General features: G+C 47.6%; 1 protein-coding gene across 1 annotated transcript in view; it reads left to right on the top strand.

The window, feature by feature from the left end:
* Positions 1-24567, top strand: part of LOC138520744 (CMRF35-like molecule 1) — a 176203-nt gene that overhangs the window by 13128 nt on the left and 138508 nt on the right. Inside the window, exon 2 of the mRNA XM_069633026.1 lies at positions 13837-14175. Coding sequence (XP_069489127.1) covers positions 13837-14175 — 339 coding nt within the window. The remainder of the gene's footprint in view (positions 1-13836; positions 14176-24567) is intronic.

Genomic DNA, 24567 nt, shown 5'->3' with positions numbered 1-24567 from the left:
TGATCAGAAGGGAGGTGGGATATCATGAACTGATCACAGGGGAGGAGAGGTGAATCACAAGAGGAGATGGAACATCAAGGACGGATCACAGGGAAGTGGAGCATTAAGGACGGATCACAGGGAGGTGGAGCATCAAGGACTGATCACGGGGGAGGAGGGACATTAAGCACTGATGATGGGGGAGGTGGGACAACAAGGACTGATCACAGTGAGGTAGCACAGACAGCTGGGACATCAAGGACTGATCACAGGGAGGTGAACATCAAGGACTTATCAGAGGTGGGTGAACATCAAGGACTGATCACAGGGCGGTGGAATATCAAGGACTGATCACAGGGATGTGGTACATCAAGGACTGATCACTGGGAGGTGTGACATCAAGGACTGATCATAGGGAGGTGAACAACAAGGACTGATCACAAGGAAGTGAACATCAAGGACTGATCCCTGGGGAGATGGAACATCAAGGACTGATCACAGGGAGGTGGAACATGAAGGACTGATCCCAAGGGAGATGGAACATCGAGGACTGATCACAGGGAGGTGGAACAGCAAGGACTGATCACAGGGAGGTGGGACATCAAGGACTGATCAGAGGGGAGGTTGGACATCAGGGACTGATACCAGGGGAGATGGAACATCAAGGACTGATCACAGGGAGGTGGGACATCAAGGACTGATCACAGGGAGGTGGGACATCATCGACTGTTCACAGGGAGGTGAGACATCAAGGACTGGCCACAGCAGAGGTGGGACATCAAGGACTGATCATAGCAGAGGTGCGACATCAAGGACTGATATGAGGGAAGTGGGATATCAAGGACTGATCACAGGGAAGGTGGAACATCAAGGACTGATCACAGGAAAGGGTGGAGGATCAAGGACAGATCACAGGGAGGTGAACATCAAGGACTGATCACAGGGAGGTGGAGCATCAAGGACTGGTCACAGGGAGGGGGGACATCAAGGACATATCACAGGGAGGTGGAGCATCAAGGACTGATCACAGGGGAGGTGGGACATCAAGGACTGATCAAGAGGGAAGTGGGATATCAAGGACTGATCACAGGAGAGGTGGAGCATCAAGGACCAATCACAGGGAGGTGGAGCATCAAGGACTGATCACAGGGAGGTGAACACGAAGGACTTATCACGGGGAGGTGGCGCATCAAGGACTGATAACAGGGGAGGTGGGCTATCAAGGACTGATAAGAGGGAGGTGAGAGATTAAGTACTGATCACATGGGAGAGGGACATCAAGGACTGATAACAGCAGAGGTGGGACATCAAGGACTGATCATAGTGGAGGTGGGACACCAAGGACTGATCATGAGGGAAGTGGGATATCAAGGACTGATCACAAGGAAGGTGGAACATCATGGACTGATCACAGGAAAGGGTGGAGCATCAAGGACCGATCACAGGGAGGTGGAGGATTAAGGAATGATCACAGTGAGGTGAACATCAAGGACTGATCACAGGGAGGTGGGACATCAAGGACTGATCACAGGGAGGTGAATATCAAGGACTGATCAAAGTCAAGTGGAGCATCAAGGACTGATCACAGGGAAAGGGGGACATCAAGGACTGATCACAGGTAGGTGGAGCATCAAGGACTGATCACAGGGAGGTGAGACATTAAGGATTGATCACAGGGAGGAGAAACATCAAGGACTGATCATGGGGAGGTGGACCATCAAGGACTGATAGCAGAGGAGGTGGGACATCAAGGTCTGATCAGAGGGAGGTGGGAGATTAAGGACTGATCACATGGGAGAGGGACATCAAGGACTGATCACAGCAGAGGTGGGACATCAAGGACTGATCACAGGGAGGGGGCATTAAGGACTGATCACAAGGAGGTGGAACATCAAGGACTGATCACAGGGAGTTAGAACATCAAGGACTGATCACAGGGATGGGGTACATCAAGGACTGATCACATGGAGGTGGACATCAATGACTAATTACAGGGGAGGTGGAGTATCAAGGACTGGTCACAGGGAGGGGGACATCAAGGACTGATCACAGTGAGGTGGGACATCAAGGACTGCTCACAGGGAGGTGGAACATCAAGGACTGATCACAGGGAGGTGAGACATCAAGGACTGGCCACAGAGGATGAGGGACATCAAGGACTGATCACAGCAAGGGTTAGACATCAAGTACTGATCACGGGGGAGGTGGGACATCAAGGACTGATCACAGGGGATGAGAGGTGGATCACAAAGGTGGAGAACATCAAGGACTGATCACAGGGAAGTGGAACATCAAGGACTGATCAGAAGGGAGGTGGGATATCAAGGACTGATCACAGGGGAGGAGAGGTGAATCACAAGAGGAGGTGGAACATCAAGGACGGATCATAGGGAAGTGGAGCATTAAGGACTGATCACAGGGAGGTGGAGCATCAAAGACTGATCACGGGGGAGGTGGGACATTAAGCACTGATGATGGGGGAGGTGGGACAACAAGGACTGATCACAGTGAGGTAGCACAGACAGTTGAGACATCAAGGACTGATCACAGGGAGGTGAACATCAAGGACTTATCACAGGGGGGTGAACATCAAGGACTGATCACAGGGCGGTGGAACATCAAGGACTGATCACAGGGATGTGGTACATCAAGGACTGATCACTGGGAGGTGTGACATCAAGGACTGATCATAGGGAGGTGAACAACAAGGACTGATCACAAGGAAGTGAACATCAAGGACTGATCCCTGGGGAGATGGAACATCAAGGACTGATCACAGGGAGGTGGAACATGAAGGACTGATCCCAGGGGAGATGGAACATCGAGGACTGATCACAGGGAGGTAGGACAGCAAGGACTGATCACAGGGAGGTGGGACATCAAGGACTGATCAGAGGGGAGGTCGGACATCAGGGACTGATCCCAGGGGAGATGGAACATCAAGGACTGATCACAGGGAGGTGGGACATCAAGGACTGATCACAGGGAGGTGGAACATCAAGGACTGATCAGAGGGGAGGTGGGACATCAAGGACTGATCACAAGGGAGGAGAGGTGAATCACAAGGGGAGGTTGAACATCAAGGACTGATCACAGGGAAGTGGAGCATCAAGGACTGATCACGGGGGAGATGGGACATTAAAGACTGATCAGAGGAGAGGTGGGACATCAAGGACTGATCACAGGGAAGTGGAGCATCAAGGACTGATCACGGGGGAGCTGGGACATTAAAGACTGATCAGAGGAGAGGTGGGACATCAAGGACTGATCAAAGGGAGGTGGAGCATCAAGGACTGATGACGGGGGAGATGGGATATCAAGGACTGATCACAGGGGAGGAGAGATGAATCACAAGAGGAGGTGGAACATCAAGGACGGATCACAGGGAAGTGGAGCATTAAGGACTGATCACAGGGAGGTGGAGCATCAAAGACTGATCACGGGGGAGGTGGGACATTAAGCACTGAAGATGGGGGAGGTGGGACAACAAGGACTGATCACAGTGAGGTAGCACAGACAGTTGGGACATCAAGGACTGATCACAGGGAGGTGAACATCAAGGACTTATCACAGGGGGGTGAACATCAGGGACTGATCAGAAATCCTAAATGCTAAATGCAAATGGGACGCAGAGAAAGGAGCAAACAGTCAAGGACCAAAGTGCAAACTAAGCTCTACAGATGTGAATACCTAGTCAAAAAGCTAAATGTGAGTGGGGCATTGATGGTAAAGTATGATAACCTTATGTTACCAGCTAAGGCTAGGGTGATGTGGGTTGGAGATTGTGGCATTGAGAGCTGAGTCATGAACACTGTTTCAAAGTCAGTGAAGTGCTCTGCATGCCGTGTGCAGAATGAGTCAAGTGAATTGTTAGTGGCAGTTTTAGGACTTCTTACCCGTCACAGGAGAGGGTTTCAGGAGGATGATTCCAAGCAGGTTCAAGAAACTAGAGCAGAGTTCCTGGCCCTGGTCTCTGTCGGCTCTGGAGAGGATCAGGACAGGAGTTTGTTCCTCAGTTGGGTTCCTTAGTGGGGGGGCCGGCGCTCGCCTGCCAGCGAGGGATTGGTCCTCTTAAGAGGGTGAGTGGCCAATCAGGGCAGCCTACAGGGCTTGTAGGTAGTTGGATCTGGGCTGCATCAATGGCCTGGGGTGGCGGCGGTCATCTTTGATTGGTGTTGCCTCATGGAAAGCAATGGATGCAGGGCGAATTTCAGGTGCACAGCGCTTTTTCAGTGGCAATACAGCGCAAAAGGCAATTTCAAGTGAACGGGTGCCCATAAGCATAATTTACACGTGCTTTGCACAAAAAATCATCGGCGTTGAAACCGCTCTCTGCAGTAAGTGGCAGGGCAGCCAGGGGGCCTACCTTCGATTCTGCTAATGCTCCAGCTCAGCTATGGAGCATCAACACCCCCCAAAGGGGTCAAGCCTGGTGAAAATGAGAACAGGGAGGCAAACTGATTCAACAGTAACTTGCACTCATCCTGCTGGTCAGATGTTAGACTGGAAGAGAGATTAACTCCTTCCACGTTCTCATCTAAAGGGAAGCCTCTGAGGAGGTCAGGCAGAGGTTCACTCTCCTCCTCCTCCTGAGCTGAAGCTAGAAGTAAAGCCCCTATTTCAGATCTAGAGACATAAGCCTTTAAACGGTTGGTGTGAAAGACTCTGGGAGCCTCCTTAGGATTGCCTAAGTCCACCAGATAGGTCACCTCTCCAAGTTTACCCACAACTTTGAAGGGTCCTATCCATTTGTCCTGCAAGGCCCTCTGCCTTGTGGGCACCATAACAAGAACAAGCTGGTCTTGCGTAAACTCAACCATGTTAGCCTTCTGGTCATGCCAATGGTTAACCAGAGCTTGACCAGCCTTCAAGTTATCACTTGCCTCTGCCATCATGTGTGACATTCTCCTCCGGAGACATATCACATAGTCAGTCACTCTGACTGGCTTGGGGGAAGGAGCACTTTCCAACCCCTCCTTAATCAGGGCCAATGGACCTCTGACTGGATGGCCATAGAGAAGTTCCAAGGGACTGTATCTTACTCCCTCCCGAGGGACTTCTCTATATTCAAAGAGAAGGCATGGCAGTAGAAGGTCCCACTTTCTTTTAAGGGGTTCTTCTAAAGCACCTATCATGCTCCTCATAGTTCTGTTAAACCTCTCCACCAGTCCATTTGTTTGTGGATGGTAGGCAGTAGAGAACTTGTAACTGACTCCACAGTTTTTCCACATGGCTTGCATGTAATGGGACATAAAATTGGATCCCCTGTCAGATATCACTTCCTTAGGAAAACCTAATCTGGTGAAAATACCAAGTAGGGCCTTAGCCACAGCCTGAGCCGTAACAGTTCTCATAGGTATTGCCTCAGGATACCTAGTAGCATGATCTACTACAACCAGGATAAACCTGTTACCTGAAGATGTGGGAGGGTCAAGAGGACCAACTATGTCAATCCCGACCTTCTCAAAAGGAACTCCCACCACTGGGAGAGGCACCAAGGGTGCTACATTCTTGACTCCACTCTTGCCAGAGGTTTGGCAAGTGTGACAGCTCCTACAGAACTTGTCTTCTTCTGAACCCATCTTAGGCCAGTAAAAGTAAAGTGAGAGCCTTGCCTTGGTCTTCTTAAAACTTAAGAGACCAGCCAAAGGTATCTCGTGGGCTAACTGTAGGAACTGGAGTCAGTTCACTAGAGGTACTACAAGTCTTTTGCAGTCTCCAGGGGTTGACTCAGTCGGTTCACTGTAGAAGAGGCCATCTTCCCTGTTCAACCTATACTTCCCAGGCTCTTTCCCATCGAGCTGAGAAGCTGCCTGTAGGCGAAGACCTTCAAGAGTAGGATGCTCTCTTTGTCCTCTGCGGAAGTCCTCCCTGTTGGGTCCACCTTCTGCCAGTAAAGACTGCAGCTCAGGATGTTCAACAGGGTCAAGATCTCCAACCAAAGTAAGATCTTCTTCCGGATCTGATTCCTTAGTATCTGGTTGAACCACACAGGGTTAGACCTCACACTCAGCCTCAGCTGGTATAGGAGTCACAGGTGTGACTTTGGACAGTCTTGGTGATGTCCTTGTGGGCACAGGGGTGCTTGCTGTTTTCTTGCTGGCAGACTTGGGTTTCCCCGTTGTCTCTTTTTGTCTTGCAATAGCAGTAAGTCCTGTGGACTTGGGGTGATAGTTTCTTCTATCAAGTCCCCAGGAGAGCCTCTCAAGGTTCTCTCCCTTGCAGGCCTTGTGAGCTCCTGCTTCCTCTTAATGGAAGGTCTGGGGGTACTAGGCACAACTCCAAATTGTTCAGGTCATTACCCAACAGAACTCTACCAGGTACTTCACTCTGCACACTAACAGGTATTCTGACAATCATGTCATTGCATTGGGTGAGAGCTGGTAACTGGGGAACCATTTGCACAGGGCCTCCAGCTAACTTGGTTAGGTATTTGGGTGCCTTATCAACATCCTCTACCTTGAAAAAACATTCATCAACACGGTTATGCTGGATCCAGTGTCTCTGATGGCAGGGGTCTCCTGACCATTCACAAGAACACTATTTCTATAATACTCTTTAGTATTATCTGGGATTGAGTTATAGACATCTAAATGTTGTTGTTCCCAAGGACCCAAGGACACTAAAGAAACACTAGCTGAGACTATCATGGGTTCATCAGCCAGTAACTGAAGGTTTCCACTTGCCATAGGTACTTCTTCCACCTGGGAGAAGGCGAAGGAGACAGTGTAGACCCCTGAAGGTTTACCCTTACATCTGGGATCCCCTTTCACATGGTCAGTAGCTTCACAAACAAAACATTTACCAAATGTCCTATTGAATGGAGGCTTACTCTGACCTCCACCTGGTTTAGCACCAGATGGTACACTAGCCTGATTCGGTTTCCCTTGTGTCTTACCCTGGTTCTGTTGGGGGCCCTCTGTTGGATTGGAATTATTGGAATTCTCCTTGTTATCTTTCTTTGGCTGCTTTCCCTCATCCTTCTTCTGAGTTGCCCCAGAATCCTTGTGAGTAGCCCTGTTGGCAACCCACAAGTCAGCAGCCTTGGCTAACTTCCTGGAATCCAATTCCTTCGAATCAGCCAAGTGCTGTCTGAGCTCAGGAGAACAGGCATCATAAATTGACTCCAACATTACAAGATTCCTCAAACCTTCATAAGTGTTCACTTTTTAACCCTTAACCCAACCATCTACGTTTTTCAAACAGTCACACACCCAGGTAGCCCAAGGGGTACCATCATGCTTTTTGAGGGTCCTAAACATCTTAAGGTACTGGGAAGGGGTCTTCCCAAATCTAGCTATTAAAGCTAGCTTCACACATTCATAATCCTGTTTATCCTCCTCCCCCAACTCTCCATTACAGCATCACTTGCAACAGGGGGGAGCCTAGAGAAAAGCCAAGGAATCAACTGATTCCCTGAGATACCATGAATCCCATGATTGTATTCATACATTGCTAACCAATCCAAAACATCAAGTTTAGTCTCATACATGCCAATCATTTCCTTTGGCATACAGGGTCTCTTAGGGCTTGAAGACCTAGAAGATCCTGGGAGAGAAGCATTTTCTACAGACAATTTCTTCATCTCTAAAGCATGAGCCGTCTCCATTTCTCTGAGCCTTAACTCTTGATGTTTCATGGCAGTTTGTGCATCAATATGTTTCACTTCCAACTCAAGTGTCATTTTCTCAAGTGCAATAAACTCAGGAGTAAGTGTAGGTCCTGTTGGGACAGAGGTTGTGGTTTCTGAGCAGGCAAGGGAGTGGTAGGGCCTCCTAACAAAGGCTCATCTACTTCTTCTAGCCCAACACTCTCTGAATCAGAAACATCAGTATCCACATTTGCTGGAGGGGTAAGTCCTTCTGACCAACTCTCCAGACTCTGATTTCCCAATAACTTAGCAACCAGTTCAGATTTTTTCCTTTACCAGAGAGACTCTTCTCTCTACACATGGTTCTCAAAATCTCAGCAGTGTAGTTTAGGAGGCTCTCCTCACTGTAGTTTTCTATAATTGACATGATTTTTCAGTTAATTAGATTGCTGTGGTGTTTAGCCTTGTGGTTAGTTGACCCAAGATAATAGCAGCAATCTAAGTGTAATCTCTATACTTAAAAATCCCACTGCTGTACACCAGTGATAGGCAGAATCCTGTGCAGTACCATTATGGACCACTAGACAAGATCAAGACTACAGGTGGAAGTACAATTTCACCTTTGGTACAAGCCTGTATTACACTGTTATAGTGGTAGCAGTAGCGGAGCAGCCAGACTTATCTCAAGAGCAAATGAGCAGTAGTAGAGATTACACACAGGGCTACAATTACTGTGACTCAAGCAAACACTGACTCAAGGTTTCAGGTTAAACAAATATAAGTACATTTATTTTTAACCCATCTGTTCATAAAACACTTCACTTCTATTAAATCAAAAGCACACTTCAAATATACTACACACAACCAATTCCTCTTGTTCAGGTAAATTCAAGGTAAGTACATTAGGATTTGACAGACCGGTGTTGCGAAACAAAGGCGTACCCGCCGAAAGAAATGCCACTGCACACTTAGCACAAAGAATTAAAACAAGGGAATAGTTAAAGAAAATCATAGGCAATACTTTTGTCAACGCAATAGAATCAGAGGACTCGTTCTAATAGGCAGATAAAAGTCAATAGGCCTGTGCCAGTGTCAAGTGGAGCAGATGCTCTGTTGTCGGGGATCACACAGTGAGAACAGTTCACGATTAACGATGCCCGGGGTACTTAGATATTGTCGAAAGGAGGCAAAAGTTATAAGAGGGAAGAAAGAAAGGACAAGCCTTCGTAAAGGAAAAGGGTTCGCCCCAATTCCCCAAGGTTGGACGGAGAGAACGACCAAATGGACACAGTACCTTATTCAGATGAAGAAAGCTGGTGCCACGGCAGTTGTTCCTGGTAGTTCCTGCAGACTCACGGTTCCTGGGGCTTCAGTCGTGGGGACAAGAAGGAGGACGTATGGAGTGATCTGCACTACCCAGGGATGAAGCCAGCAGCAGCAAAGCAACAGTGAATAAAAGGTACACTCCTTTAAATCAGGAGAGGGCTCTTCTGATGGCTATCCGGACCACTACAGCACTGTGCAAAGATTTCGACCCAGAAGAGGATACTCTGGCTGAAGAAGGGTGAGCTGGTTGATCCCACCAGGCTCAGGGGAAGAAGACTCCGGACTGGACCTTCTCTTGTCTTTGAAGGGTAGATAGCGCAGGACTGCAGCAGGACTTCACCGGGACTTGGGTTTGCAGCAGCCATCTTCTTCTCCGCTTCTCTTCGGTTCCTTGCACTTCCAGTGGCGACTCTGACTTCCAGCCTAAGAGTCCTGCCTTTTATGCCAAAATCCCCCATTCACAAAGCCTGGCTGTCAATCACTCAGCAGGGGGGTTGTCCGGCCCGGACAACCACCTTAGCCAATCGACACAAAGTGCGACTTGGGTCTCCAAGGAGACCCTGTGCAGGGGGTGACTACACCCCTCCCTCACATTCAGCCCACCTAGATACTCAGACGCAAAAGGAGGGCTTTTTTGCAGAAGCCCACCAAAGGATGGCGAACAAAGAAGGCAAACCTGGTTTGCCGCGCAAAGTAAAACACAAGAAGGAGTTTAACAAAATGAAATGGTGATAAAAGCCGACCAGAGCCAAATTAAAAAGTATTTGGTCAAGCGGGTTTAAGTTCGAGGATAATACAATAGCCTAAAACAGTACCACGTTTATGTAATATAATGGCGGTAGAAAAGATAGGGTAGGTACCACTGCCACCAGCCAAGTCTTAGTGGTAGGGGAGTGAAACAAAGCTCCAAGAGGCACAGATAAAAAGGGATAGGCATTAGCCCTTTCCAGTACTCCATCTAAAGTTGGGGTGAACTGGATCTGTGGTAATTATGACCATGTAAAGTTAATGGCAACTTTACATGTTTCTGGGGGACAGAAGTCTGCCCCAAACAAATGGAGTCATGGGGAAGTCTCAAAGACAACCCTGTGTCACTGCACTGAAGGTGCTGTATATCACACAAGTACAAAAGATGATGCCTAGGGAGTAGGTGAGACTCCATAGCCCATGAGCACAAAATGTACAACACACACAAAAATACACTGTAAGAGTGGGAAAAAGGTTCACACTCTTGCCAGGTGGAAAAGAATAAACCCCAGAAATCCAGCAAAGCTGCTGAGGGACTCACTAGGTAAGGGAAATTAGCCATAGAATGAGAATTCTCCCTAACAATCGCCGTGTGCGGTTCCTTCCGCTGGGCTCCTCTGACCCTCCTCACTGCTGGGCGCCGTGCCCGTCATGCTGCATGTATAATGGCTCTGCTGAACTTCCGTCACCCTCCACTTGGCGCAACTTGACGGTCTGTCAAACCTTGTCGACAGTTGTTAGGCCCCAAACAGGTCCCTCTTGGTAATTACACAGGAGCCCTTGTTGTATCAACCTTCTCTTTATTCCTCCATCACACAAACTGACTTCCCTTCTCGCCGTCCCTCCCCTTCCTCCCGCCTCCCGTTCCCTCCCACTGTCCTCAGTCCTGTCTTCTTAAAGGGGCTCTGCCCTTATACCCTGGTAACGGTCCCAGCCCTTAGTAACTTCACAGTTCTAAAACCTTAGACTTCTAAGGGGCCCGCAAGCAGGGCAATGTCAAAGTCATAATGTTCTGGAGGACGCTTGTTGCGTCCGGTTTAGCAGGACAGTGGACATACGCTTCATAATATAACTGCCCAGCAGTACTTCTTCCTCGCGCCACTGAATCTCGTTGACAAGGAATCTGAACTGTCCCGCAAATCCATCAACATTCTTTACCCACATCTCCCAGTTCTACTCTAGAGCAGAAAGGCGAGGGTGGGTGGGACTTCAGGCAGTGGCGGGGGACTGTGAAAAGAGACTGGGCTACCAGTCCCCTCGCCTTATATTCTATCCCCTGGCACACAACCGGGTGTTGCTGGGCCCTGGGGACACCCCTTCCTCCAGGAGGAGGCAAGGTGGGAGTTCCACCCTGGCCAGAGGGACGGCCCGCTATGCAGGCTGTCCCTCTAGCGCCCTCTGCGGGGGCTAGACATCCCCTGAGCTGGGTGGGCTTCCACCTCCGTCCCTGGGAGCTGTGATTTGCAGCTCAGCAGTCAGATAAGGGCGGCCCAGTGGGCAGCAGCTCATGTGAAATGGATCAGGGGGCAAGTTCACCTTAAGTGACCCTTTCATGTGCAAAGCACCAACTCTTCATGCAAAGAGGTAAGGTACGGGCTGTTATTTTTCATATATCACATGCATTTTAAAGACAAGCCCAGACAACAGGTCTCCCAAGGTATTGGGTTAATTTGTGAAAGAAAAGGTCCACTTTACATTTAAAGAAATCTGCAAAGATGCCCACTTGTTTGAAAGAATAACAACCGTTTTTCTGTCTCGAAACTGCACATTTTATTTACAGACATGCAAGACAATGTGCAGGACGCCTGTTTTCCATAATGAAAAAAGCAAGCAAAGAGTATTAATATACAGCTCTACTTCACAACCAGCGTGTAGAGTACAGTGGACAGCGTACAGAGTAAGGAGGCAGCGGACAGCATGCAGAGTAAGGAGGCAGTGGACAGCATGCAGAGTAAGGAGGCAGTGGACAGCATGTAGAGTAAGGAGGCAGCGGACTGCATGCAGAGTAAGGAGGCAGCGGACAGCATGCAGAGTAAGGAGGCAGTGGACAGCATGTAGAGTAAGGAGGCAGTGGACAGCATACAGTGGACCTCATGTAGAGTAAGGAGGCAGCGGAAAGCATGCAGAGTAAGGAGGCAGCCGACAGCATGCAGAGTAAGGAGGCAGTGGACAGCATGTAGAGTAAGGAGGCAGTGGACAGCATACAGTGGACCTCATGTAGAGTAAGGAGGCAGTGGACAGAATGCAGAGCAAGGAGGCAGCGGACAGCATGTAGACTAAGGAGGTAGTGGAAAGCATGCAGAGTAAAGAGGCAGTGGACAGCATGCAGTGGACCGCATGCAAAGTAAGGAGGCAGTGCACAGCATGCAGAGTAAGGAGGCAGTGGACAGCAGGCAGAGTAAGGAGGCAGCGGACAGCATGCGGAGTAAGGAGGCAGCGGACAGCATGCAGAGTAAGGAGGCAGTGGACAGCATGTAGAGTAAGGAGGCAGTGGACAGCATACAGTGTACCTCATGTAGAGTAAGGAGGCAGCGGACAGCATGCAGAGTAAGGAGGCAGTCGACAGCATGCAGAGTAAGGAGGCAGTGGACAGCATGTAGAGTAAGGAGGCAGTGGACAGCATACAGTGGACCTCATGTAGAGTAAGGAGGCAGTGGACAGAATGCAGAGCAAGGAGGCAGCGGACAGCATGCAGACTAAGGAGGTAGTGGAAAGCATGCAGAGTAAAAAGGCAGTGGACAGCATGCAGTGGACGGCATGCAGAGTAAGGAGGCAGTGCACAGCATGCAGAGTAGGGAGGCAGTGGACAGCAGGCAGAGTAAGGAGGTAGTGGACAGCATGCAGAGTAAGGAGGCAGTGGACAGTATGCAGACTAAGGAGGTAGTGGAAGGCATGCAGAGTAAAAAGGCAGTGGACAGCATGCAGTGGACTGCATGCAGAGTAAGGAGGCAGTGCACAGCATGCAGAGTAGGGAGGCAGTGGACAGCAGGCAGAGTAAGGAGGTAGTGGACAGCATGCAGAGGAAGGAGGCAGTGGACAGTATGCAGTGGACCGCATGCAGAGTAAGGAGGCAGTGGACAGCATGCAGAGTAAGCAGGCAGTGGAGGGAAAGAAGCTGGCAAGGGGTCAGGGTTGGCTTTTAAGCGAATTCCAACTTAGTAGAAACATTTAAGAAAAGCTACACTACAAGTCCCAGAATGCACTCTGCTGTTGAATGAACAGCCAGTTCTTGGTGGGAGGTGTCGGCCACGTTATGGGGCCCCTCCTCAATGCTTTAGGCTTTCTTGGCATCTAGTACTCACTCTGCAGATCTAAAAAGCGAATCAACTTCAAGTGGGAGTCACACCTTTCACTTTCACAGTTTATTATTTGCTTTCTAGGCAATGGGTCATGTCTATGTCGCTTTCACCAAAGCGCTTACACACAACATATGTACATACAATGGTCACCCAAATGAAGATGCTTCTCATTTATCGACCTCAGAAGCATGAGAGGCTCAGGGGGCCTTGCTGGGATTCGAACCTGCGACCTGCAGCTCACTAGCCCACTGAGCTATCTTCCCGGCATTCAAGCCTGCGACTGGTGGATCTGCGCTCTATTGGGAAACTTAAACATCACTGCTGTGTGAGGGAGTGGGATTTCCATAATCTTGCTACTGGGTTGCGCTTTATAAAATGGCCAGAGAGTCCCTCTCATCGTTTACCCACGTGACTTTATTTTGGAATGTCTGCTTGGTGGGGTAATGTGCCTGCTTCAGTGACACCTGCTGCTGCATCTTTGCTGCAAGTCCTTAACTCACTGAGCTATTCCAAGGATTTCTAGCAAGGTTTTTACAGCCAGGTTTAAAACTAATAACATTTTCAGAAATTACATGATCTGTGTCCTCAGCTGCGTGATAGCCAAGGTGGTTAATGTGCGCCGAGGGACAGTCATTGCTCCATGGTAAAAAAATGTATGCGCCGGGGGGGGGAGTGTTGGGAGGTGTAGTTCACATTATGTGATGAAAGGTGTTTTCTTACATTAGCCCTCACGGTTGCTCCCCTCCTCCCCCCGCCCCTTATTTTCCACTTAAAGTGTCAACGCCCTCAATGCTCCCCCTCAGGAGAAGATAGTGTTGCAAGGGAACTGCTTTCCTTCCTCAGCTCCACCTCCTCCCCCACCCCTCCCACACTGATGATCTCTTCTTTTTCCAGGTGTGTTTGCCCAGGTAATAATCCCGCGAGGCCCGGGGGAGAGTCTGACCGTGCGCTGCGAGTACGGCGCCGAGTACTGGTGGAGCAGCAAAACCTGGTGCAGAGAAACTGACCAAGGACGGTGCGATAGGATTCTCACGACAGCAGTGACAGGTTCTACATCAGTGACACACACTTCTGGGAGGACCAAGATATGGGACCAGAAAACAATCCGGGTGATTTCTGTCACGGTTCAGGATCTGAGAGAGGAGGACTCGGGGCGCTACTGGTGCGGGGTCTATTTCTCCGATGAGAATAAGGTGCTCAGACTGAAGACCCCGGAGCTGCAGGTGTCCAGAGGTGAGTCCAGGCCCCTTCTCCCATTCCTCTGAGAGCCGCAGATTTCCAGAGGTGAGTCCTGGCCCCTTCCCCTGTTCCTCTGGGGACTGCAAGTGTCTAGAGGTGAGTCCAGGCCCCTTCCCCTGTTCCTTTGAGAGCTGCAGGTCTCCAGAGGTGAGCCGAGGCCCCTTCCCCTGTTCCTCTGAGAGCTGCAGGTATCCAGAGGTGAGACGAGGCCCCTTCCGCTGTTCCTCTGAGAGCTGCAGGTATCCAGAGGTGAGTCCATGCCCTTCCCCTGTTCCTCTGAGAGCTGCAGGTATCCAGAGGTGAGACGAGGCCCCTTCCCCTGTTCCTCTGAGGGCTACAGGTGTCCAGAGGTGAGCCTAGGCCCTACCCCTGTTCATCTGAGAGCAGCAGGTGTCCAGAGGTGAGTCCAGGCCCCTTCCCCTGTTCCTCTGAGAGCAGCAGGTGTCCAGAGGTGAGTGCAGGCCCCTTCCCCTGGTCCTCTGAGAGCAGCAGGTGTCCAGAGGTGAGTCCAGGCCCCTTCCCCTGTTCCTCTGAGAGCAGCAGGTGTCCAGAGGTGAGTCCAGGCCCCTTCCCCTGTTCCTCTGAGAGCTGCAGGTATCCAGAGGTGAGCCTAGGCCCTACCCCTGTTCCTCTGAGAGCTGCAGGTGTCCAGAGGTGAGTCCAGGTCCCTTCCCCTGTTCCTCTGAGGGCTACAGGTGTCCAGAGGTGAGCCTAGGCCCTACCCCTGTTCCTCTGAGAGCAGCAGGTGTCCAGAGGTGAGTCCAGGTCCCTTCCCCTGTTCCTCTGAGGGCTACAGGTGTCCAGAGGTGAGCCCAGGCCCTACCCCTGTTCCTCTGAGAGCAGCAGGTGTCCAGAGGTGAGTGCAGGTACTTTCAACTCTTCCTCAGAGAGTCGCAGGTTTATTGAACATCACACCCCTTTCTGAGCCGCGGAGATTACACAGCACTTACACCTCCCTTACCGTTTACTACCATGATATGCAGTGTGGTTTAGCAACATTACTGCATCACGTATGTTTCTCCCCATTGTCTATTATGTTGTGTCATAGTACGTTTGTTTCCTCCATGTAGGAGTAGACATTCCATTCAAGGTGTTAATTCATGTGGTTACCCCAATCCCTGATCACCACTTGTAAATAGGTTTCATCTACCTACTAAGTTATTTTTTTATCATCTATCAAAATTAACCCAATGTTATATGTGAATGTTATGTTATGTTATTGGGCATTCATATAGCGCCTTATGTATCATTGGTATGACCTCAAAGCGCTGGTAGGTTGAACGCCCTCGGGAACCGCGGTTCAATCAGTAGAGAGAGAGTGTGGTGTGGTGCGTGGGAGCACCGGATATGTGTGCAGCTGGTGTGGTTGTTGCATGATAGCTGCTTCTTAGTAGTAGGTGTGGTGCGGAGGAAATCAGTTGGATGTGTTCAGTCTGGAGGGTGGACACCCAGACTGAGTTCTGGCTGCGTTAGGCCTGAGGAGACGGCTAAACTGGCCGCTATGTGCTCAGCTAGCTGTGTTTTATTAGGATGATGTGGAGTTCATGGGGTCATGTCATTATGAGAACAGCTAGACCGAATGTGTCATAGTACAGCTGTGTTCTAGTTGAATGATGGTGTATAGGAGAGAGTGAGCGTAGTAGTGTGATATGGTGGGTATCAGTAAAGCACCTGTGATCAGGCATGAGAGCAGTACAGGGGGCGTACATTAGGCACAATTTCTAAGTTCAACAATAAGTGTGAGACATGATATCATTCACAATTCCAACTAAGTGCGGGATATGCTATCATTCACAATTCCAACTAAGTGAGGGATATGCTACAATCATAATTCTATCTAGATGAGGCAAATGCTACCATTCACCATTCCAGCTGAGTGTGGCTCATGCTACCATTCGCAATTCTATCCAAGTGTGGGACATGATATCATTTGCAATTTCATCTAAGTGTGGCTCTTGGTAACATTGTTGCACCTGTCTTAGTGCGACGCAGGCTAATCTTCATCATTGTCTCTGGGAGTGGCACAAGTTAACATTGGTAAGTATGTTAGTATGTTATGCAGGACAACATTACATATATAAGTGCCAAATTATTATTATTACAGTCCAGCCTTGAATGGATTTCGCTTGGTGGTCAAATCACTGTACATGATGTGATTCTATGGCAGTTTACATTATGGAAAGGTAAGGTAGAGTGGCGGGGGCTTTCTGGAGTAGAGTAATTGCTCTACACCCCACTCATGCCACACTTACAGTTTTGTTGGTGTCTGTTCACTGCTGGCTTCACTGGCTTCCCCTGCAGACACCTGCAGACACTTTCTGGAGCCGCAATTGCAGGAGGCACCCTTTGCCTTGGGGTCCTTAGCCGCAGGGGCTGCCGGGCAGAGGGCTGCCCTGGGAAGGTCAGTTATGACCAGGTGAATGTACAAATCAGGGCGGGTTGGAGGGGGGAGGGTGGTACTGGGAAAAGGCCAGACACAAACAAAGGACTACACCCCACAGACTGCACCCTTTGGATGCAGCCCAGCACAGAAAAACTGTCTCAGAAGCCAAAACAAACACTAGACAGACACCAGATTGGCACACAGTGCTCACCAAAAAATATAAATATATAAATGGTTAAGTAAATAAATAATTAATACAATAAAAAAGAGTCTTTGGAATGGTATGATATTTGACTTTTTGTAATTGAGGGAGAAGCCCAGTCTGTGTAAGACGTGACAGATGTTCTTGGGCCTGTTCGGGTGAACATGCCTTGATTAACCAATCGTCGAGGTAAGGGTAGAGATGAATGCCCCCCCCCTCCTGAGACTCACTGCCACTACCGCCATCGGCCAAATAACTGCCATTTATTGAACATGACATGCATTGTTTTTAGCCACGTCAGCACACCGTGTGTGTTTTATTACCAGATTCTTTCTCCTTCCAACCAGATTTGATTTTCGTGTTGTCATCTGATGTAACCTACTCGATATTGTACGTGCTTAGATCAGCATTATCCCGCTCCTGATCACCACTTGTATATAGGTTTGATTGACCTACCAAGTTTTGCATTTCATCATCTATTGCAATGAACCTGATGCTGTATTTGGCTCATATGTGAAGAACCATCATTAATTGAACATGACATGTATTGTGTTTTAACTACGCCAGCATGTTAGGCAGAATCACCTACATGACCCTTTGGGAACACCACAGGCAATTAGGACTACAAGTGTAAGCACAATTTCACCTTTGGTACAAGCCTGTACTACACAGTAAAGTGGTAGCGATGGCTGAGCAGCCAAACTTATCTCAAGAGTTTTAAGTGAGCAGTATAACAAGTTATACAAACGACCAACTAATACAGTGATTCAAACAAACACTTACTCAAGATTTCTTGGTAAAAGAATATACATTTATTTACTCAGTCAGTTTGAAAACATTACCCTAGCACAAGCAGGTCAATAACACACAATAATAAACCACAAAAAAACAACCGGTAAGTAAATGAACAAGTTTAGCTCCAAAATGAAATGGGAGCAAAATGGCACTTCAGATACTTAATAAAGGAGGGAAAAGACAAGGTTATAAGAATAGTCAGCCCAAATCCATTCATAGGCAGGGCCAAGGGTTTCAGTTAAATACAGCCAGCAATTCTTCTCAACAGGCCGGGGCCAAAGTCAATTGTTCAGGGTCTTTTGTATAGGATAGCACAGTTCTGGTATATAACGGTGAAGTCTTTGCCACATAGATTAGAAGAATTTGGCTAGGCGAAAAGTTTGATGAATGTTTAGGGAAGGACAAGCCTTCATAGTTGAGGAAAGTTTCACGCACTTTCTCAATGACCGAAAAGATTTCCGGACCGCGTTTGCACAGTACCTTGTTAGTGAAGAAGAGCTGTAGCTGAGGCATTTGTTCCTGGCAGTTCGAGCAGATCTTGCTGTTCCTGAGCTTCAGTCGTGGGGACAAGAAGGAGGACGTTAGGAGGTTCCTGCACTGCCCATGGAAGAGGGCAAAAACTTTAGCAAGACGTCGGACTTTAGCAAGACGTCGGTTTAAGGTGTGAGTGCCTTAAAGTCCACAAGCTGGTTTCCTTCCCTCTGGCTATCCGGTTTTGAACAGCATTCTGATGAAAATTCGACCAGATCGGGACGGTGTCCAGGTGGCTTGCGAGTTGGTTGTTCCCACCAAACTCAAGGGAAGAAGTTAACCTTGAAGGGCTTCTCTGTCGTCGGAGTTTCAGGCAATTCAGACCTGCAGCAGGGCTTCACCGGTCATCCAGGAGTTGCAGCAGTCACCTTCCTTCAGCTCGTCTTCGGTTCTTTCGTTCCAGTGGTCGACTCTGCTTTCCAAATGCCAGAGACCTGCTTTTAAATAATTTTCCCCCATTCATTCCAGCCTAGATGTCACTCACACAGCAGGGTGGCTGTCTTTGCCGGACAGCCAGCCGGCCAATCACGCCAGAGTGCATTCAGGTCTCCTAGGAGACTAAGCACAGGGAGTTTCGGGCACCTCCCTCACATCCTGTCCACCCGAGTCACCCTGGCGCCAGAGGAGGGCTTCAGCACTGAAGCCCGCCAACGAACAAAGGGACCAAACCTGGTTTGGCGCGCAGAGACAAACACAAGAAGGACCTTTCCTAAAATAAATGGTGAAAAAAGATGACCAGAGTCTGTTTTTACAGATAGGTTTTGGGTGCCATATTGAAAAACATGGCTGACTCGATTTTTAGCTACCGTTGTTAGCGTTCAGAAAAAAATCACGGTAGTTGATCTAAACCACTGCCACCAGCCATTTAAAGTAGGAAAGGGTAACATTTTACTGTTACATCAGTGTTTTGACATAGGGGAAGCTAGGCAACCCCTCCAGCACTGTATAGGAAGATAGGGTGTGCTGGGTCAGTAAATTTAAAGAGACTAGTAAAGTCAATTTAACTTTACATGCTCTGGGAGACATTAGTCAATCCCAGAGCAGGTATTTAAACCTTGGGGAGTCTGAAAGACACCTCTGTGCCACTGCACTGAAGGTTCTGTGTGACACACAGAAAAAAATGATGCCTATGGAGTTGTTTTAAAACTCCATAACCAAAGAACACAAAAGTAAAACACACATTAAAATACACGGAAGAGTGGAAAAAAAAGGCTCATACTCTTCCCAGGTAAAAACACAAATCCTAGAAATCCAGAAAAGTTTCTGGGGGTCTCAAAAGGTAAGGGAAATTAGCACATTTGGAGGATTCTCCCTAACACAGCACACCAAGTATGCTTAAATACCAGACACTCAATGGACTCCTTGATTCAACATGTCCTTTATTTTCTTGTTGTCATGACATTAGTCTGGACCATTTGCCCACATTTCACATGACGTGCGTCTATACAGAGCATACATTTGGTGTTTTTTGAATAAATTGCAATTTTCCGTGAGGTACTACCTCAGTCACACACCACTGACAATTTTTCAATTTTTTTTTAATATTCTCCACACAGTATCCGTGCTAGACCACATTACTGTTGACATTAGCACCCATCGTCGGTTACCACGATGACCATACTAACAGTCTATAATTTTCAAACTACAATTTGCGCCATGATATGAGTATACCTCTAAATTGTTCCAGGATGTCAGAGCACACCAGGAACCACTACTTATGCCCTTTTTTAATAATGCCTAGTACCGTTTTGCCACGTAGACAGATTGAAATGGCCACCGCCATACAAATCTGCCGTCCCCATGGTAACCTACACAGCTCAGCAACAGTTAGAACGAGAGGGCGTTCGTTCATCTCCGGCTGGGCTCATTTTTCATTACTATGCGACCCCAATCCGTTACAGAGTAACAATTACATCTGGCTCCTTTTGTAAACGGAATACTGACTCGCACTCTCCCTCTGTTCTCACTCGTATAGGCAATATGCAGGGGCTCTCCCATATATTCACGAGATAGTGCCCGCAAGCAGCCATATTCCTACAACAGCATGCAGTCACGGTCATAACACATTGCTCTCCACACTCGCTGTGATCTGTGCACAAGTCAGGGGTCTAATCACAACCTTTTTTCCCTCCATAGTCCTTTTGCGGATTGTGGTACAAAGTCCACTTCGTGGTGAATCATCTCATGATGGCCTAGTATCTCCTGACTCATCCATTATGGAGGCTTAAGGCTGGTAAGAGTTTACCCCCTTCCTCCAACTACTCACTTTTTTAGTGAGTTTTTGTTCAGTAGAGAACCATACTTGTTCTCTTACATTCGTGTTTGGTCATTATACACAGACTGGACATACTTTGGAATTGTTTTCCCACCCCTTTCTGAAGACGTGGACTCTCAGATTGCATGCCATTGTGCATCTGACTACCGTAAGCACCGTGATCAGATAATACAGTCTCTCACGAGAGACGTCCTAGCAATGCATTAATAGCCTCTAAAAATTGTGTAATAAGAGTCAAAACCCGACACACTCCTGACTTCATGTTCTGCCCATTTCTCTTGTCAGATTACAAAGGATTTCTCACGTATACTCGTTTTCTCTGTCCTGATGAAGGCCGACCTAATGACAGCTACCCAAGGACAGCTCTGAGGCCGAAACACAGTTGTGCTGACCCATTTCTCTATGTGTTCATTACTTTTGTCACTACTACACACTTATACATTGTGTACTGCAATTACTTCATCATTTTACTCCCAACAAGGGTACATATAGAATGTAATTGCTGAATTTCCAACCCAATAATTTGCTCTTGGGTCTTTTCTATTTGTGTACTATACCTATATGTTCTATGTATTTTTGAGTATCCCATGTTTACCCCATGTGTATGTAACACTGGCTACTTATGTTTTGAATATGGATTAAAAGTAGCAGTCATATTTACTATTTTCGTGTTTACTGACTGCCAGGAGTTAGTGCTCTTTCTTTTTGGGTTTACATGAGCTTGCTCAATTGTGTCGGATATAAGTTTACCTACCTGGGTAGAGAAAGGCATTAACCAGGTGCCCTTTGTTTATTAATTGCTCTGTGGAATGGGACTACTGGTTGCAGGTGCTGCATCAGTTGGGTACTCCCTTTATTTCCTGTCGGCTGTAAAGCCATTGTACGTGGGATCAAACACCTGTATTGGGGTTAGCAGCACACAATCTAAACCCTTTAAGTTGGGCTGAGGGACCAGACAGGGCTACCCACTTTCACCCCTGATCTTTGCTGTGACAATTGAGGAGATGGCAGCAAGACTACGGAATAACCACTTAACTAGGGGCATAGCTATGGGGGGTACCCAGGAACTAGTGTCGTTATATGCAAATGACGCAATCCTATGCCTCAAAGACCCGGCTATCCAAACTGGCTCCGGTGTCACAGGAGGTGATGAAATTTGGGGAGTTCTCCGGTCTGAGTTTGAATAAAGGTAAATCCACCCTGTTTCCTCTGAACGGAAGCACATGAAGCCCACCGGACACTGAGGGGTTTAGCTGGGAATCACGAGCTGTTACATTCCTGGGGTGAGGGTCAGTAGAGATGCTCGCACACTCTTGGAGGATAGCGGTTGGGAAAAATCACAGTAGTTGACCTAGACCACTGCCACCAGCCATTTAAAGTAGGAAATGGTAACATTTGACTGTTACATGAGTGTTTTGACTCGGGGAAGCTAGGCAACCCCTCCAGCACTCTATAGGAAGATAGTGTGTGCTGGGTCAGTAAATTTAAAGTGACTAGTAATGTCAATTTAACTTTACATGCCCTGGGAGACAGTAGTCAGTCCCAGGAAAGGTATTTGAACCTTGGGGAGTCTGAAAGACATCCCCGGGCCACTGCACTGAAGGTGCTGTGTGACACACAGAACAAGATGATGCCTATGGAGTTGTGTTAAAACCCCATAACCAAAGAACACAAAAGTAAAACACACACAAAATACATGGAAGAGTGGGTAAAAAAGGCTCACACTCTTCCCAGGTAAAAAAATCAAATTCCATAAATCCAGCAAAGTTGCTGGGGGTCTCAAAAGGTAAGGGAAATTAGCACATATTGAGAATTCTCTCTAACAGGACGCAACAAATGGAAGTAAATAACCAGAAACTGATTCCCATCTTAAACCTCTCGGGGAGCAGCCTCACCGAAGAAGAACTATCGGTCCTTTCCAAACGCCTGTCCTATGTCCCCACGAACCCGACAAACTGGTTCAACCTAGACAAGGAGCTGAATGGCTTCATCAGGACTAGATGCCTAAAAGCGCATTTCAAAGACTCTCAATATACCGAACCAAATGAAGACACAGGACTAAGGACACAATCCTCGTTTTGCCCTAATGAGAATGAAACTCCTCCCGCAATAATAACCTTTGAGAAATGCATAAAACATGACATTACCAAAATACAGAACGGGTTCAATCCCCGGAGGAACAATCTGACCAACAAGGAGTACCAAGCCCTAAAACATCTAGCAGATAACAAAGATTTAGTGACAAAAACAGCAGACAAGAGAGGGGAAATTGTGATTCAAAACACAACCCAGTAAAAGAAGATGGTGGACAATCTCTTGGAAGATGAGAACAACAACAAAAAACTGAAAAAGGATCCCAGCCCTGAGATTTGGGCATAGATCCAGGAAATGACAAGATACGCATATGAACATGACTGGATCACAGAAAAGGAGGAGCCATTCCTGAACAAATCTGAGGGGCGCATTCCAGCATTTTATGCGCTCCCGAAGATTCAACAGGACACGTCAACCCCCCCCCCCGGGAGACCAATGGTCTCTGGATGCGGCTCAATTCTAGAGCCCCTTTGTAAATTCATTGACTTCTTCCTGAAACCTTTGAGCCAGCTCACACCAACATATCTTAGAGACACCATGTCAACCATCACAACTTTTGAAAACACACCCTTCAAGAAGGCAGATGAAATCCTGGTGACAATGGATATCAAAACCTTGTACACTAGTATTCCACAGGAAGCAGCTCTGAAGTGTGTGAGGGGTCACCTCACCCACCACATGACCCAGAGGACAGTTCCGGTGAATTTCATAATAGAACTTCTAGAACTAGCCCTCACAAAGAACTATTTCACATTTGATTAAACCTTTTTTCTACAGATCTGTGGCACAGCTATGGGGGCTGCCTTCGCGCCCAGACGGCAATCATCTTCACAGCAGAATATGAAAGTACTTTTGTCCTCACTGCTAGAAATCCGTTTGCTAAAAAGATTGTCAAATGGCGTAGATATATTGACAACATCATCTACACCTGGGAGGCAAGTACTACATCACTCACCGAATTCTACACCTGGATCAATGCCCAAACACCAGAGATCAAATTCACCTTCAACAGTAGCTCTGGTGCAATCAACTTCCTAGATCTGACCATCAAGGCACAAGATGAAAAATTGACCTGTACCTTATATAGGAAGGAGACTGATTGCAACACTCTTTTACATTACAGAAGTAGCCATCATCAAGAATCTCAAGGATAATTTGCCATTCTGACAATTTCTGAGGCTGAGAAGGAACTGCACTGAAGTCCACTAATATAGACAGCATGCACCGAGTTGGAGTCGAGATTACAAGCGTAAGGATACCCCATAAAATTGGTGAAGAACACATGTAAAAGGGCACTGTGCATCCCAAGGGATGCCCTCGTTACACCCACAACTAGGCCAGCAGAACAGAACATGATCACCTCTGTAACTACATTTAGTCCAAATACGACAAATATCAGACATTTAATCAAACAATTCTGGCCTCTCGTTCAACTCAGCCTCCCGGATGAACCCACTCCCAGAATGGCCCTAAAGCGCTCGAAGAACCTAAAATTATACCCCACACATGCTAGCCTCACCAGAAAAAAATCTAGAACAGGTTTGTGGAATCTAAGAGACCTAAAGGGCCACTACACGTGTGGGTCTTGCACGGTTTGCAAATTTACAAGCAAAACAAAGACATTCCAGGTGGATGGCAGAGATTGGACCTCGAGACACTTCATGAACTGTAAAACCACAAATGTGATCTACAAATCGAAACTTCTTTACTTACATAAAATATTAAAACATATTATAAATCAAATGCCAATGAAATGAGATGATAACTGAAATTGTACAATATGTTATGTATACATATGCTCCATGTGTCTACACCTAAAACTAGAAGAAATCTTAGAGCATTTCTAGGGTTAATTAGTTATTTCTAGACAGGACAGCTAGGCTGACAGACAAACTAAAGAACGCCGAACCCCAGAAAATTCATTGGACTAACGAGGATGCTATATGTTAAAACAACCTAAAACAAACTCTGTGGTAGAACCTGATACTAAAGGTAGTAGATTTCTCAAAAGAATTTGTATTGCAAACAGATGCCTCCCTTAGAGGGTTAGGAGCAGTCTTATCACAAGTCTACGATTGATTAGAACATCCCATCCTGTTTACGAGT

Source organism: Ambystoma mexicanum, chromosome 13, assembly GCF_040938575.1.
Source record: "Ambystoma mexicanum isolate Mex_15411 chromosome 13, UKY_AmexF1_1, whole genome shotgun sequence".
NCBI lineage: Eukaryota > Metazoa > Chordata > Amphibia > Caudata > Ambystomatidae > Ambystoma > Ambystoma mexicanum.
This window is presented reverse-complemented; position numbering and strand designations above follow the sequence as displayed.